At 41.1% G+C, this 14,269-nt stretch overlaps 1 protein-coding gene across 1 annotated transcript in view; it reads right to left on the bottom strand.

Moving 5' to 3' along the window:
- Positions 1-14,269, bottom strand: part of fbxw7 (F-box and WD repeat domain containing 7) — an 88,207-nt gene that overhangs the window by 61,007 nt on the left and 12,931 nt on the right. The window contains exons 3-4 of the mRNA XM_086033265.1: positions 3,710-3,964; positions 1,786-2,292 (exon numbers count right to left, since the gene is read on the bottom strand). Coding sequence (XP_085889391.1) covers positions 1,786-2,292; positions 3,710-3,895 — 693 coding nt within the window. The 5' untranslated portion in view covers positions 3,896-3,964. The remainder of the gene's footprint in view (positions 1-1,785; positions 2,293-3,709; positions 3,965-14,269) is intronic.

Raw genomic sequence — 14,269 nt, 5'->3', positions numbered from 1 at the left:
TCACAGAAGGAGTTTTCATAGTTTCTAAAATTGATGAGAAGTACAAGTGTGAAAAAATAGAACAAAAACAACGGTTTAATGCAGGGCACTGTCCGTGTTTGATGAGCAACTCCGTTTTATGGACATAACAGGCATTGCAGGGGGTAATCGTTGTCCAAGTTACTATAAAAATGGTCACCAAAACAATGCTGCAATATCCAAATACCTTTTTTTGGATATTATATTCATGGCAGTTGATGCACAACGTTTGCTTTTGTGGGCCACATGAAACAATGTGGTGGGCCAGATCTGGCCCCTGGGCCTGAGTTTGACACCTGTTCTCTAGAGTGTGAGGTAGATGTGCCAACCACTACGGCACTGTGCTGCCACAATTGGTGTTCATTATTATCCATATTCAGACCATATTCATATTTTATGGCCCTCCAAAAATCCCTGCACAGAAAAATAAGTGTCTCTACCTCAGCCAAACGTGAAAGCTGGAAACCCGGCCAAGCAGCGGAGGCATAACACTTAGAAAATATATGCATGAATGGCCCAGCTAATAGCCGCTGCGGTGTGTCTGACCCAAGACTGGCAACAGTTCACAGAGGCCGGATAGCAGCAGGTTACATATAGTAAAGCCTGAGAAAGCACGAGTGTCTCCAAGACTTTGGATAAATGCCTCCCCCTGGTGGAAAGGAGTGGCAGAATGCAAGGAACAACCGCCATCCATGACAAACAAATAGCACACTCTCCTAAATGAAAAGAAATAATAAAATTTGTAAGATTTTCAAATGTAAACAGCAAGACTAGTCATGCTATGTAATTGCCTCTGTAAAAGCCTCCGTCCTTTTTGGACAAAGAATTAGCCAATTCTGATTTTAAATACAGTAATAGATCAATGCCTGCATTTATAAGTTTATATAAGCATCACGTAGACACTTTTTTTTATTCACTACAATCTTTTCCATTACATGTCATATTCTTGACCAATTTGACTGCATCCATTCATCCATTGTTGATATTGACGATATCTTTGCAACGTTACGGTCAAGCAAATATGTTCATTTAATTGATAATTGATAAACTCAGCGTAATGCTGCTGTGTGTGTGTGTGTGTGTGTGGGTGTGTGTGTGTGGGGGGGGGGGGGTGTGCGTACATGTGTCAACTTTTCTCTAGTCCGCCTCCAGATAGTGTTAAGTAGCATTGTTGTATTGTATTTTCTTGAGGCTCTCCAAAATAAAGCTCTTGTGGATAATTGAAGCTCATAGGTTTGATATTAATATATTTGTCCAAAATATCCATTGACAAAAATCAAAGGAAAATTCATAAATCCTACAAAAGTTAATTAAACAAATATTTAGGCCCTCTGACAAAATAAATAAATAAATAAATAAATAAATTACTTAATTAAAAAAAAAAAAAAAAATCGGACTCGAGACTCGTTTGGACCCGTAATCGAATCGAGGGACCAGATCCGGAATCGCCCAAATTCAAACGATGCCCAACCATAAGTGAGCAAAAGCATGGCAAAAAGGCAAAAAACTATGAGGAAGAATAAGTATGCTTTTATAATACTCTAGAGTAGTATTTCTTGTTAACAACCACGTTAGAAAAAATCTTGGCAGATCTTATTAATTTCGATGGGGAAAGTTCATTTGTAAACCAAGGTACCACTGTATGAACAGTTTTTTTCCTTCATATTTTTAAAAAGCCAATTAAAAGCGACAGTGTTTGAACAAAAACTGCAGCTGGGCTGGGGGGACAAAATACGCTTCCAAATTCAAATGACGAATGACGTTTACCTTCTTGTTGGAGGAGCTTTGGTGCGTGTCCACATTGTTGCCGGCGACCGTTGCATTGTTCCTGATGGATGGAGACATCAGCCCTTCTTCTGCTTCCTCATCCTCCTCTTCCTCCTCCTCTTCGCGCCCGCTCTCCGCCGAGTGCTCAAAGTCGTCGCTGTCCTGGTCCATCTCCTCCTCGTCCTCCGCTTCCTCCTCCATTGTCCTCTTCTGCTCCTGCCCTCCCTCTGTCCTTTCCTCCTCCTCCTCTTCCTGGTGACTGCTGCTGTTGTGGTTGTTGTTCTCCTCCTCTTCCTCTTCCTCCTCCTCCTCGTCCTCCTCCTCCTCGTCGTCCTCCTGCGTCCGCTGCCTCTGCTCGGCCCTCCACGTCCAGCGGGGTCCGTTCTCGCCTCGGTTCACCTTGCTGGGGGGACCCTCCTCGCTTTCCCCACGGGGGCCGTTGCTCGGTGCAGACTCGCCAGGCGCCCATGCTGGTCCTCTGTCCACGTCCACCTGCGAGGTCTCAGGCTGGAGAGTTGGACAAAGCAAAAACATTTCAGCTGTAGGATATTCTTATACTTTAGGTTAAAATTTATGCAGCATGACATTTTTTTTGTTCATGTTTTATGCTTGTTAATGTTTTTAAAAATGTTTTTTGTTTCTTAAGATGTTTTTAATGATGCTTTTTACTTGTTTTTGTTACCTGTACAACTTGTTACCTGTAAACTTTTGTTTTTTATTAAATGTGCTATATAAATAAAGTGGTATGGTATGTTAACCTACTGGTTAAAAATCGATCGTTTTTTACTCATACCTACTTTTGCTGACTATTCAAAGTTTGAGTAATATGACTTGAAGACTTGTAACATTCCGTACTACAAAATATGTAATAAAAGCATGTGTGACTCATGCTGACATCATACCGGATCAATACTGGTAATAAATAAATAAATATATCAATACATTTTTGAACAAGTGAAGATGCAGACTGCGACATTAGCAGCAAGCATTGTAGCCCAGCTATTTTTGTTGACAAGAGCGCAGAGTAAAGATGTAGACTACCGGTACCATGTTAGCCACTAGCATTCAAGTCTGTCTGTTTGTTCTGTTTAACAAGAAAGAGTGCCATCATGAAGACATGTTTGACATTTTGATTTTCTGTGTCAGGTATACAGTCGTGCTCCCAGCCCGCATGGGCTTAAAGAGACAAAACAATCAAAACACCCCAAGATGTAGGCTGATATTAGATTCTGACGGTATTGTAATCGTGAGCAAAAATATCAGATCACTGTATTAAAATTAGAGCTCTAAAATGTTTGAAATATTGGGGTAAAAAAAAAAAATACACAAACGACAAAGAAAAAAATGCATCCGTGTTTACAAAGTCTCTTTGGTCTGGCTTCCTCCCTCTTCCTCCGTGCGTACCTACTCACGCTTCACCTCTTTGCTCGCAGAGAAGGAGAAACATAAAAGCAACTCGTCTACAACCAACTTCCCCTCTTTCCTCGCAGAGAAGGAGAAACATAAAAGCAACTCGTCTACAACTGACTTCAAAGAGGCACCTTGTTCACTCAACTCTGCAAACAGCTAATCATGCTGTGCCCGGTTTACAAGTCATCTAAGCTCTAAACCAGTGAGACACTGTTCACGGCCATTGAAACCTTGACTTTTTAAAACCACCGTAAAGCGTCAAACTGGTAATCAGCAGCCCATGCCTAGCTGGTCGGTAGCATGATTAGAGGACAAGTGTTTGTGTCGTCTGTCAAGAAGCGGCGAAGATTTAGACTGCTACGTTAGCTGCTGTCTAGCCACTGATTGGCTAGCTGCTTTATACTTATGACTTGTGATCCAAAAGTAGAGGGCTTTGTGCGTGTGTGTGTGTGTGTTGCTGTTGATTTTTTTCCACTTGTATGACTTAGGAATGCAAAACTGTTGTCATCGTCACCTGTTGCCGTGGACGCTCCTCATCCTCGAGCACCCGGTTCACATGCTCATCCTCGTCAGCCTCCTCTGCTGGCTGCTGGGGTGCCCGAGCGGCGGAGGAGGAGGAGGCGTTACCTCTCGCCGCCGGACCCCCGGATCCCCGACTCCGCCTGCTGCTGCTGCCCCCCGACAGCAGATCCTGGTTCATTTCCAAAAGCCAGCTTGCTACCTCCTGCACCTTCGCTAAGCTGTCTGAGGAGGAGAAGGTCTTGACATGCTGCAGGAGAGACAAAACATGAAAATACAGTCAAATAACTCGTGTAGCTTCCTGACATAAACATGGACGCACACAACATTGGGGAGGGAACAATGGAACTTTGGCTTCTGGAGAAGATGCCGCCTCCACAGCTTTTGGCAGGCAACAGATCAAATTTGGTCATGAAAATGTCCAAGGACATTGAATGCCTTTCTGTAACTCCTCCAGTCTCTCTGTATCATTGAATATGTTTACATGCAACCAATATTCGGGTCAAAATTCAGATTTCGGAAAAACCCGTTTACATGCATGAGTGGACAAAGGTTAGCCCGCATTTGAATAAAACTATTGAAACGGCAACGCACGGACGTCGTGACGCAAATGCACATCATTTCCGCTTGTTACTTGCAAGTTGCTACCGTCAATAAAATATATTATATTTATACCGCTCAGCACAGGAATTAAGCTGTCGTTTTCCTCCGCATTCAAAAAGTATGATGTGAGATTTTTGTTTTTGTCTTGCGTATCGGTGGCTGGAATCGGCAGCCTCCATGAGTACCGATACCTTAAAAATAAGACTTGTATCAGACCGAAGCCAATGCAAATTAAACTGATTTTCTTTACTCAAAAAGAAAGAAAGAAATGAATAAATAAACAACATGGCACGGTGGGCTCCGGCCTCCCTGTGTGGAGTTTGCATGTTCTCCCCGTGCCTGCGTGGGTTTTCTCCAGGTACTGCGGTTTCCTCCCACATTCCAAAAACATGCTTGGTAGGTTAATTGGACACTCTAAATTGCCCCTAGGTGTGATTGTGAGTGCCAACGTTTGTCTCTGTGTGCCCTGCGATTGGCTGGCAACCAATTCAGGGTGTCCCCCACCTACTGCCCGAAGACAGCTGTTACAACCCTAACAAACACATTTAAAAGAGACAAAAAAAAAAATCAGTTGTGTATTAATGTCATGCAAGAGCAGACAGTGTGATCACACAGCGTTGGAGGCTCTCAACTCACAGGAGGTTGGCAGAGTCACCTTGAGTAACAGCAGGCTTCTAACATCTAGTAACGCCAACACATAAACACACACCCAAAACAGGAATAAACTAGTCTTCACATTTCTGCAGTGTGATGATTTTGTGGGGGGGGGACGAAAAAGGGTGCTTTATTTGTTAATGTCACACTCTCCTCAGTGTTTTCAAGCATTTCCATGAAATCCTTTGATTGGACATGCGGCTCACAGAGTTGGATTAAGATATTTGGAAACATCACGTGAAACATGTACATGAATACAACTCCAGGAATCCTCTATATCAGGGGTGGGCAATTGTTTTCTATGTCTCCCTACTGCAACACATGTGATTCAAATGATCTTATAATCAGAAAGGTTTGCAGAAGCTGGGTAATAATCCTGATCATTTGAATCAGGTGGGTTGCAGCAGGGTAACATAAAACATGCAGGATACCGGCCCTCGAGGACCGGAATTGCCCACCCCTGCTCTATACGATGGGTCAGCGACCAAAAATACTCCAAGAACCACTTGGACCAATTTCCCACAGGGAAAAAGAAAAGAAAAAACAGGAGCCACAAAACTCTTGGCATCTTAAGTTTTCTAAAATCGTGTTAACGTTATATTAAAGACCGTATGTTTTTTTTTTTGGTTTTTTTTTTACTTGTATGCGCACACACACGCATGGCTAATCAACGTGCAAATTGTTTGCATGAATTTAGGTTATTAAACCAACGAATCCCTGAATTTGCTTATTGAATGACTAGATGTGGAAAATAACCACGAAAGAACAATGACGTCTTTGTTTGAACTGAATGAATAAAGATGAACTGGGTCAAAAAATGTCTTTCATTCGGAGAAGCTGATTTGGTTTCCAAAAATAAACAGGAAGAAATTCAGCTTCTCAGAAGCATTTTAATGTCCACATCGGGTATGTAAGCTCATTTTCGTGGGAGGCAAAACTTGGCTGAGCTGAAGAACACGGGCCTCCAAAATCTTCTCAAATCCAAAGACATGAGAAAATATTTCTAGGAAGCTGGCACACTTTTTTAAAATCTGTTTCAGTAAGAAAAGCTGTTCATTTGATTTGGAGGACAATGTCACCCATCTCTTTTTGTGCGTTTTGTCTTGGCACTGCGGTGGGAAGCATTAGACAGATCTCAGATTGCACGGCCCCTGCGGGACATGGCCTGGAGCGCCGAGGAGGAAGGGCTTGTATGAATAGTTAAAACTTTTGTCAGGCATGATGGAGGTTCATGCACTTTGGTGGTGAAATGTTTGTTGTTTCCTCTGCTGCTGCCGCTCAACCTATTGTTACCATTGCACACGTGGCTCACGAAATGGGGCACACGAGTGAGACGGACAGGAAGTGTCGCATACCTGAACTCACATTCATATCAAACTCACTGGCAGCTCAGAACGCAGAGCTAAACTCTAGCTTGAAAAAGACATCATCTGCAATTTTTTTTTTCCACACAATAAAAAAACAGTTCCCATGTGTCCTAATATATATTTTTTTGTCTTTTTAAAAAGAGCTAAGTCTTTAGGGTGAGGTATTGTCTCATGCAAAGAAGCCACTGCTCACCATTCCCACTGGCCCAATGACAACATGGATTTTGTGACCAAAACGACTAAGCGTGAAGATAGGCGGTAGCTACTTGTTGAGTGCAGATTTCTAAAAAAGCAAATGCTTAACCCAAGTAAGGACGGGCAGCACATGCAATGAACATGCCAACAACAGTCAGGCCATGATTTAAACCCAAACTTTGTGGCAGAATTGTGACCACTAACTAGTGCTGCCAGAATGCTTCCATCTAAATACATTTAAGTGCCTAAAAAGTAACGATTTAGCTTCCACGCTATCCACTTGTTCCATAAGAAATACAATTTTTAATCACAAACTATGACAACGAAACAATTTCACATCATAACAATATCACCTCAAAAATAAACAGCTTACAGATAATTAGACTACATTTTTTGTAGTCGATGCTATTGGGATTAAAAGGTCAACCCAAACATTCTTTTTCAAGAATATGTTCTATGCAAACCCACTAGTTGAAACAAGGCATTCTGATAAATATTGCGTTTGTGGAATAAGAGTTAATCCACCCGTTTTCAGCCATCTCTCACGACCAATCACTCCTGCCGTTTTCTGAAGCTGAGCCGTGATTGGTCGTTACCTGAGCCCTGAGCAGTTGTGATGTCATTTTCAGTCGACAGAAGTGACAAAATGGCCGCCCCCTGAGATGGCTAAAAAGGGGTGGATTTTGCTGCTTAACCAATATTCCACAAACGCAATATTAATGAGAATGCCATGTTTCAATTAGTGGGACTGCTGGGAACATATTCTTGAAAAAAAAACAATTTTGGGTTGATTTCCTGTTTAAGTCCAGTCAAAGTCCATAGGCAAGCCCCTTCTCTGTCCATTTTTAAATTCATTTTTATTCAACGGCTTTTGAATCAGCATGAGAATCAGTATTGTTTTAGTGTTTTATGGTGCTTGCTGTTTTTGCCATTAATTTCCATTTGTTTTAACTGTCTTTGTTATTGTATGACAAATTTTTACTCCATGTACAGCACTTTGTATGCAACAATGGTTGCTTTAAAGTGCTCTATAAAAAAATTTGTGGAATTGAGTTGCGCTTTTATTGTATTACGAGGATGGACTTGCATATTTTGCAAGTGAGGATAGGTTACTCAAAAAAAATAAATAAACAAAATAGTTCTATGCAGATAACGCTCGATGTGAACTGATGTTGGTCCATACACGCAGTTTAACTGTGCCAGGATAACATTTGGCACACAACAGGCCAGAGCTGGCACACACTCCATGACTTGTGTTTGGTGGACAGATTCATAATGAGGCACTTGGACGACAGCAGGCTGCTCGATTTGGAGGGGGACCCTCCCTCTGTTCTGGTAACAACTGTATGCAAGCACACCAGAATATAACGGGCAAAGAACAAAGGTTATTTTTTCCACGCTTCAGAAGAATTTAATGACCCCCTGTCAAAATGTTTCATTAGGATGCACCGCTAACCACAACTTATTCTGTACAGTTTGATCAAGGACCTGGAAGCAATTAGGGCCAACAGTCAATCACGGGACTTTTAGAAACGGTCTAGCAACCATTAGTGCTCATGTTCGTGCTTTACGCACAATTAACCTAACACCAAATACTGACAGTGGCCAAAGCGCCCCCCCCCCCAAAAAAACATTACAGGTGTAAGAAATGTGCAGATGTGCCTTTAGCGGATTGCTAATGAACACAACTAAAATAGACAGGGTGCCATACTTGACATTTGACTATTTCTATACGTTGTCCAGCGAAAAAAGCCAAGACCATCTTAAAAATGAAGACATGGTGAAAGTTAAAAAAAAAAAATATCTGAACTGTGTGGGATGTTAGGCAATAAATGGCACAAGTGTGTGTCGTTCAGAGCACAGCAGGAGAGAGTAGAAAAGATATTGACTTTCCATAAAGGCACACAAGTACTACTTAACTTTAAATGCGAACAAGTTAAATAAACAGCGAGGAGGCTTTTGACCCCCGTGCCCAAGTATAGTTCAGTTGAATTTAACTTTTAAATCAGGCTGCCAAGATTAGTCAACTAGTCATGATGACATCGATGACCAGATTTAATAGTCAACATCGTCATAATTTTTGCGTTTCGTTTTTCTTCTCAAAACTGCCTCGTCTGGCCATATGATTGTCTGTGACGTGCAAGCGCAGGTGGGGTATTCCGAGTCATCCATGATGTAAACTGAAGCATTATGGCTAATGCGGTGTCATAACGGGTGTTTCCAAAAGTTAAAGCGCATTTCACCAAAAAGACTTATGTGAAGCAGACGTACTTTTAATTTCAACACAGTTTGATTTAATATCTAAGAAATGCTTGTTTTTAAACATTTAGGTGCAATGAGTTTTATTTGAATCATTAAGTACAGCTGTTTTTAACCTCACCATATCACAGTCTCACTGTGTTGCAGATTTTCAAATCATATACTATTAATTTCATACTGCAAAATTTTCACTAAGCCTGATTCACAAGTTTGTTTTTTAATCATTTTGTTGAACCACATCTCAAAAGCAATGCTGGATTTTCATCGTTTGATTTTCATTAAATTTGTATTCATTACTACTATTGTTAATATTTTTGTCTCTTACTATTTTTCTTTCATTATTACCTGTGCCCACGTGTTTGAGTGTATTCCTTGAGTCATACCTCTAATGCAGTCTCTCTGTATTTGTTATCTTGGCCTCTCCAATTCCACACAGAAGCTATTAATTGATTTTTCTATTTAGAGTCAGTCCCTTGTGTTGTCCCACAGGAAGTGGAAGCGCCACATTAGCAGCAATGATTTCAAAAGGTTAAAATGTATTTAAATGTACTTTAGTTTGAAGCAGGCAATTTGGTTGAATTTTGAAGATGAATAATTGTTTGAGAAATTGCTTTTTTTTTTTTACAAACAAAATTCAGATACATCAGGAACTAAAACTAAAAAATATTAAAAGGTTTATACCTGTAATTGTAGTAGATTTGTCTTTCATATGAATTAATGGTTGATTTTGCCTTTACCTCAGTATTCTATAATGCAGAACAGATAAGATTGTTTGTTGTAATAAAGATTAATTGTTGAAAAATATATTAGAAAAGGACCTTGGGGAAAAAAAAAGACAACTTATATCGCAATCGCAATTTTTAGGAAAATAGGAACAATTAGATTAGTTTCCATAATCGTTCAGTCCTACTCTAGTCACAACGCCACAGACCCATCATCAGGGTAACAAAGGTTGCACTCGCCAATGGCCTCAATGCCCCAGCAGTACAAGTTGTGGGGCAGGATCCACCGACGTAGTGCCCGCAGGCTAGGGCTGAACGATTTATCGTTTTGGGACCGAAATCGCAATCTCAGACAGCGTGGTTTTGAGATCGCCAAAGATGCGGTTTCTTTAAAGTGCACTTATGCACCAGAACTCGACAACGGCTTTAATAACCCAATCAGAAATAATCTCGTTTTTATTTTTACACTCACCATTACTGTTAGGACCAAAAGATTAATAATACCATGATATGTATCTAAAGCCATACTGCTCAGCCCTCAGCCTCTGTTTGAAGCAGTTAAGTCTCTAGCAAAAATATGGGAAAAATATTGATTCATGTACAAAGAACATGTACATTAGCACAAAATGTAAAACATTTTGTCCTTGTATTATTAGAGTAATATCTTTTAATGGTTTTGATGGTATAATGGCATTTTGTGTCATGTTTGTAAATGTTACTGTACATTGTGACTATTGCACTGAAGCTTGATTTCAAGCAATACCATTTTTTCCTAAAATCGTTCAGCCCTACTGCGGGCCCGTTCTAAAATAGCTCACCAGAGATGGGACATTGTGATTTTCTAGGACTGTTGCAGAAGTGACCATATGAAATATGTAAACACTGGCTGAGATTTATAAGAATATAGCTCTCTCTTTGAAAAAGGGTGGTGTGGGGTATACAGTTGCTCACTTGCATGAAACTGGAACAAAATAAGCTCATTTCAGCAAACGCTAAGGTGTAAAAAGTGTAATAATCCTAATCTTGAGGTATTTTGACAAAAACTTGTCAGACACCTCTTAAGACATCAGCGAACGTTTTTAAATTAAGATAATAATTACATGTCTACGTTCAATATCAACGCGCTATTATCCTCAAAATATGCACAGTTATCTCTGCACACTGACAGTTTCCATGCAACCGCAGCGTGACAACAATTTCCCTTTGAGCGGTTCTATTGTTAATTGTGGGAGCATAAATTGTCTTGGAAACTATGAGAATTCATAACCTCTATTGTGAAAGCGGCCTTTGCCCTGAAGCAATCTGGCTTTCACGAAATCAGCTTTGCGGAGCTTCCCAACCCGTCGGACTGATAGAGGAAATTTGAGAAACTAAGTCCACAGCAATGCAAACATGTGCAATCTTGTTTTGCCCATTATTTGTTCCTTTCAGGGGGAAAAGAATTTGTTTGTCCACTTGAGGAGCAGCAATCACTGCAGCAAGTCTGAAGTAATCCATTTTAAATGAATGATTTCTAGCACAGTGTTGTCAAGGCTGCCGCTTCCATTAAAGAATCAATTACTGTGCTGCTCTCTGATGCAACACTTGTTAGAGTTGAAGAATTGTTTCAAATCACCTAAGCAGATTCACAAGGCCTCTCTGTGCTTTATGCAATTTGCAGCCAAGGCCTGGAAGGGCTGTGTCATATCATGCCCATACGATATCACGAGTGACACGTTCGGTTCTTTTGAGGTTAAAAGCAGTGTGTTCAATAAAACCCTTACTTTAGTTCCTTGCAATTAAACTATTAAAAAAAGCTCCACGAAGTTAGAATGTTGCGCCTCAAATGAAAGCCCAGATTCGCAAAACTGCTCCGCAAAGAAAACAAATTATTTCGAGCATTGATGTGTACATACTACATACGTACATGTATTTATAATAACGGACTGAAGTAATTAACTTTAAAAAATAAAAATGAAAAAAAAAACAACAACAACACATAACTAATGTTAAGAACGTGCTAAATCTGTCTCAACAATATATAGGCTATACTACAGTACGAATTTCAATCAGTATCCTCTACTGTCCAGTGCCCAGCATTATTTTGAATTGCTAAAAATATGATGAATTTCAAGTTCCGTGTTTTGTCATTTATGATTGCACTTAATTTGCTGATGTTTTAGGTTTTTGCCGCTAAATCATTTCAGTATCGCATCTAGGTATTTACATAGTATTAGTTTTGAAGTCAGCATTTTAGTATGACAACATTAATCGCTCAGCTTTTAAAAATCGCTTTATATGCTATAAAACAAAACAAAAAACAAATCAGTAGGTGTGTATGACACTTAAGACTTTTCAACCGCTCAAGGGCAAGGCGCAAATGTGGCCGCAGTTACCTTGGATTTTGGCCGCTCGCCGGTGGCGAGCCGCTGCAGCTGCTCGGTAGTGTGGCTGCAGGACAGGAGGTCCGAGCAGCACACTGTGCGGCCCAGCCTCTTCATCAGAGAGGAGATGATGCTGCAGCCACAGCCGCACATCCACCTGCTCATTAGTGGAGCTTAAATGTTTTCTTTGGGTTTTTTTTTTTTTTAAAACAACACCTTCCTTCCTGTTGTTCGTTGAATCTCAAGTTGTCCTCACTTCCGACTTCTATTTTGCTTTGAATTCCGCATGACGCTGGTTCCTTGGGTACTCCGTGCCATAGATTGGGTTATCTTCAGGCCACAGACTTCCACTTATATCCGCACACAAACATTAGAAGTAGTTGCTTGCTGCAATTCCCTTGTGATTGTTTCCCCATCGACTCCACTTACATCCACAAAACACTTTCACCTGATGTTGCAAAGACAAAAGACGACGTCTGGCTCCTCTCCCGACGCTAGTCGCTGTGCACTGAGGATGCTATCCTTACCCACCACTGTGGATACATACACACGCGCACACACGCACACACACCCCAACACCACCACAACCAGCTATGCTCAGACTGAGCTCCTCCAAGTTGCCGATAAAAGTGCTTTCCTCCGAATGACATTTGAGCTCCCGACGCTTCCATTAATCGGGAGCGGGCGGGCGGTCTGGCAGAATCAGACGAGAAATGCAAAGCCACTTTGCATGCGGTGGTACGCTTGTGGAGGAAGGGTGTGGAGAAGGGTGGTGGTCTGGGGCTAAAGTAGTTAGGGATCTGACAACAGGGCACAGAAGATTTCAATGGTAATCTGTCAACATGCAGCAGATGACTGCTTTAATCTGTATGAAAAAGAGGGACAGCTGCAAAAATGCAGAAATGTCTTCACTGGGTGTTATTTGGCCATTTCACAAAGAGATCCTACAAAATATGATGGGACCTTAGACTTGGCAACAAGGAACTTCAAGAGGACAATTGAGTATTGCGATCACGGGAACTCATCAAAACCTCATTCCGGGTTCATTTATCTGAGGCGAAAGAGGAGCCTGCGAACAGTTGATTGTCGTTACTTTGTTATCATACACCAAAAGATGACAGTTCATTTGTTTATAAAAACAGAACTGCGACAGACAAAAAATGACTTCAGACAGAAACGTACCTCTGCTTCAGATAAAACCTCCCACATTCTCACTGTTTATAGAGGACGGCACGAAACAAAGTTGCCTTCCCATACTTCGCAAGTATTAATTCAGGTTCCCTCCCACCTTTGCGACACAAGCCGGTGGCAAGAATCTGATAGTAACCAGATGCCATTGAAGGTGGGGGTGGCTGGCCACGGGGACGATAGGATGACTGCCTCTCCGAAAAGGAAGTGCGGCAGCAGTGTGATATTAATAGCTCAGGCATTACATTGATTGATTCCCTGTGCCCCCCTATTGGCACCATCGTGTCAGGAGAAAGGCACGGCAAGTAATGAAACAACCCACGGGAACGAGATGATGTTTCTCAATTAGACGCCACAAAAACAGATGCAAACACAAGGTGAGCTCTGGCATATTTACGTAACTGAAATGAATAACAATAATAGTCCGGAGAACTATTGTGTGTGTATTGGGCGAAAATAATAAAATAACCGTATCTAACCATGAACAGAAAGCAAAGTTGATTAAATGTACATCTGGCAAGAGCAGCCTTCTAAAATAAACTCAAAGCTGTTTGACCTAAATACTGATGGGCCCACTTTCAAAACAATGAAAACTCATAAGCGATAACGTGATTAGCAGAAAGGCTTTTTCCCCCCACTCTGATATGCAACACAGTCAACTGTAACAAAAAGACTAATTAAAGTGGAACTAAACCCCTTTTGGGGGGAGGTAGAATACATTGCATGTGCCACCACTAGTCTACACTATTCAGATTAATATTGCGCTTGTAGAATGAGAATCAAACAGATTAATTAATCAATTTACACAATGCGTATATATGTGACAATTTCTTTTCTACTGTGGTCAACAGTACTGACAAACATTAATTTTATGGAAGAGGGAGAGGGCTGGTGGAAATTTGAACACGGGCCGGGCCGTATTTGACCCCCGGGCCAGATTTTGGACATGACTGTCCTAACCCTATCTAAGTATCGTTAATTGTGACTGACAGAAATTAGGTTTACATTACGCAGCAAATTTTGTCCTGATGGGGTTTCCTTTCATTTCAAGGTTCATGGTTCTAACAACATGATGCAGATACACCTTATAAAAGAACATTTCTAATTGCATCCTGACCAATAAAATATGCAGGTAGCGCTTCTCCCAGACTTATTGGTACAACCGTAGGCAACACACACCGGCATTTTCACCATAGAGGCAGAA

Source organism: Filicampus tigris, chromosome 6 (genome assembly GCF_054856515.1).
Source record: "Filicampus tigris isolate MCC_2025a chromosome 6, RoL_Ftig_1.0, whole genome shotgun sequence".
In the NCBI taxonomy this organism is placed as follows: Eukaryota; Metazoa; Chordata; class Actinopteri; order Syngnathiformes; family Syngnathidae; genus Filicampus; species Filicampus tigris.
The sequence above is the reverse complement of the archived record's forward strand: the minus strand, read 5'-3'. Positions and strand labels throughout refer to the sequence as shown.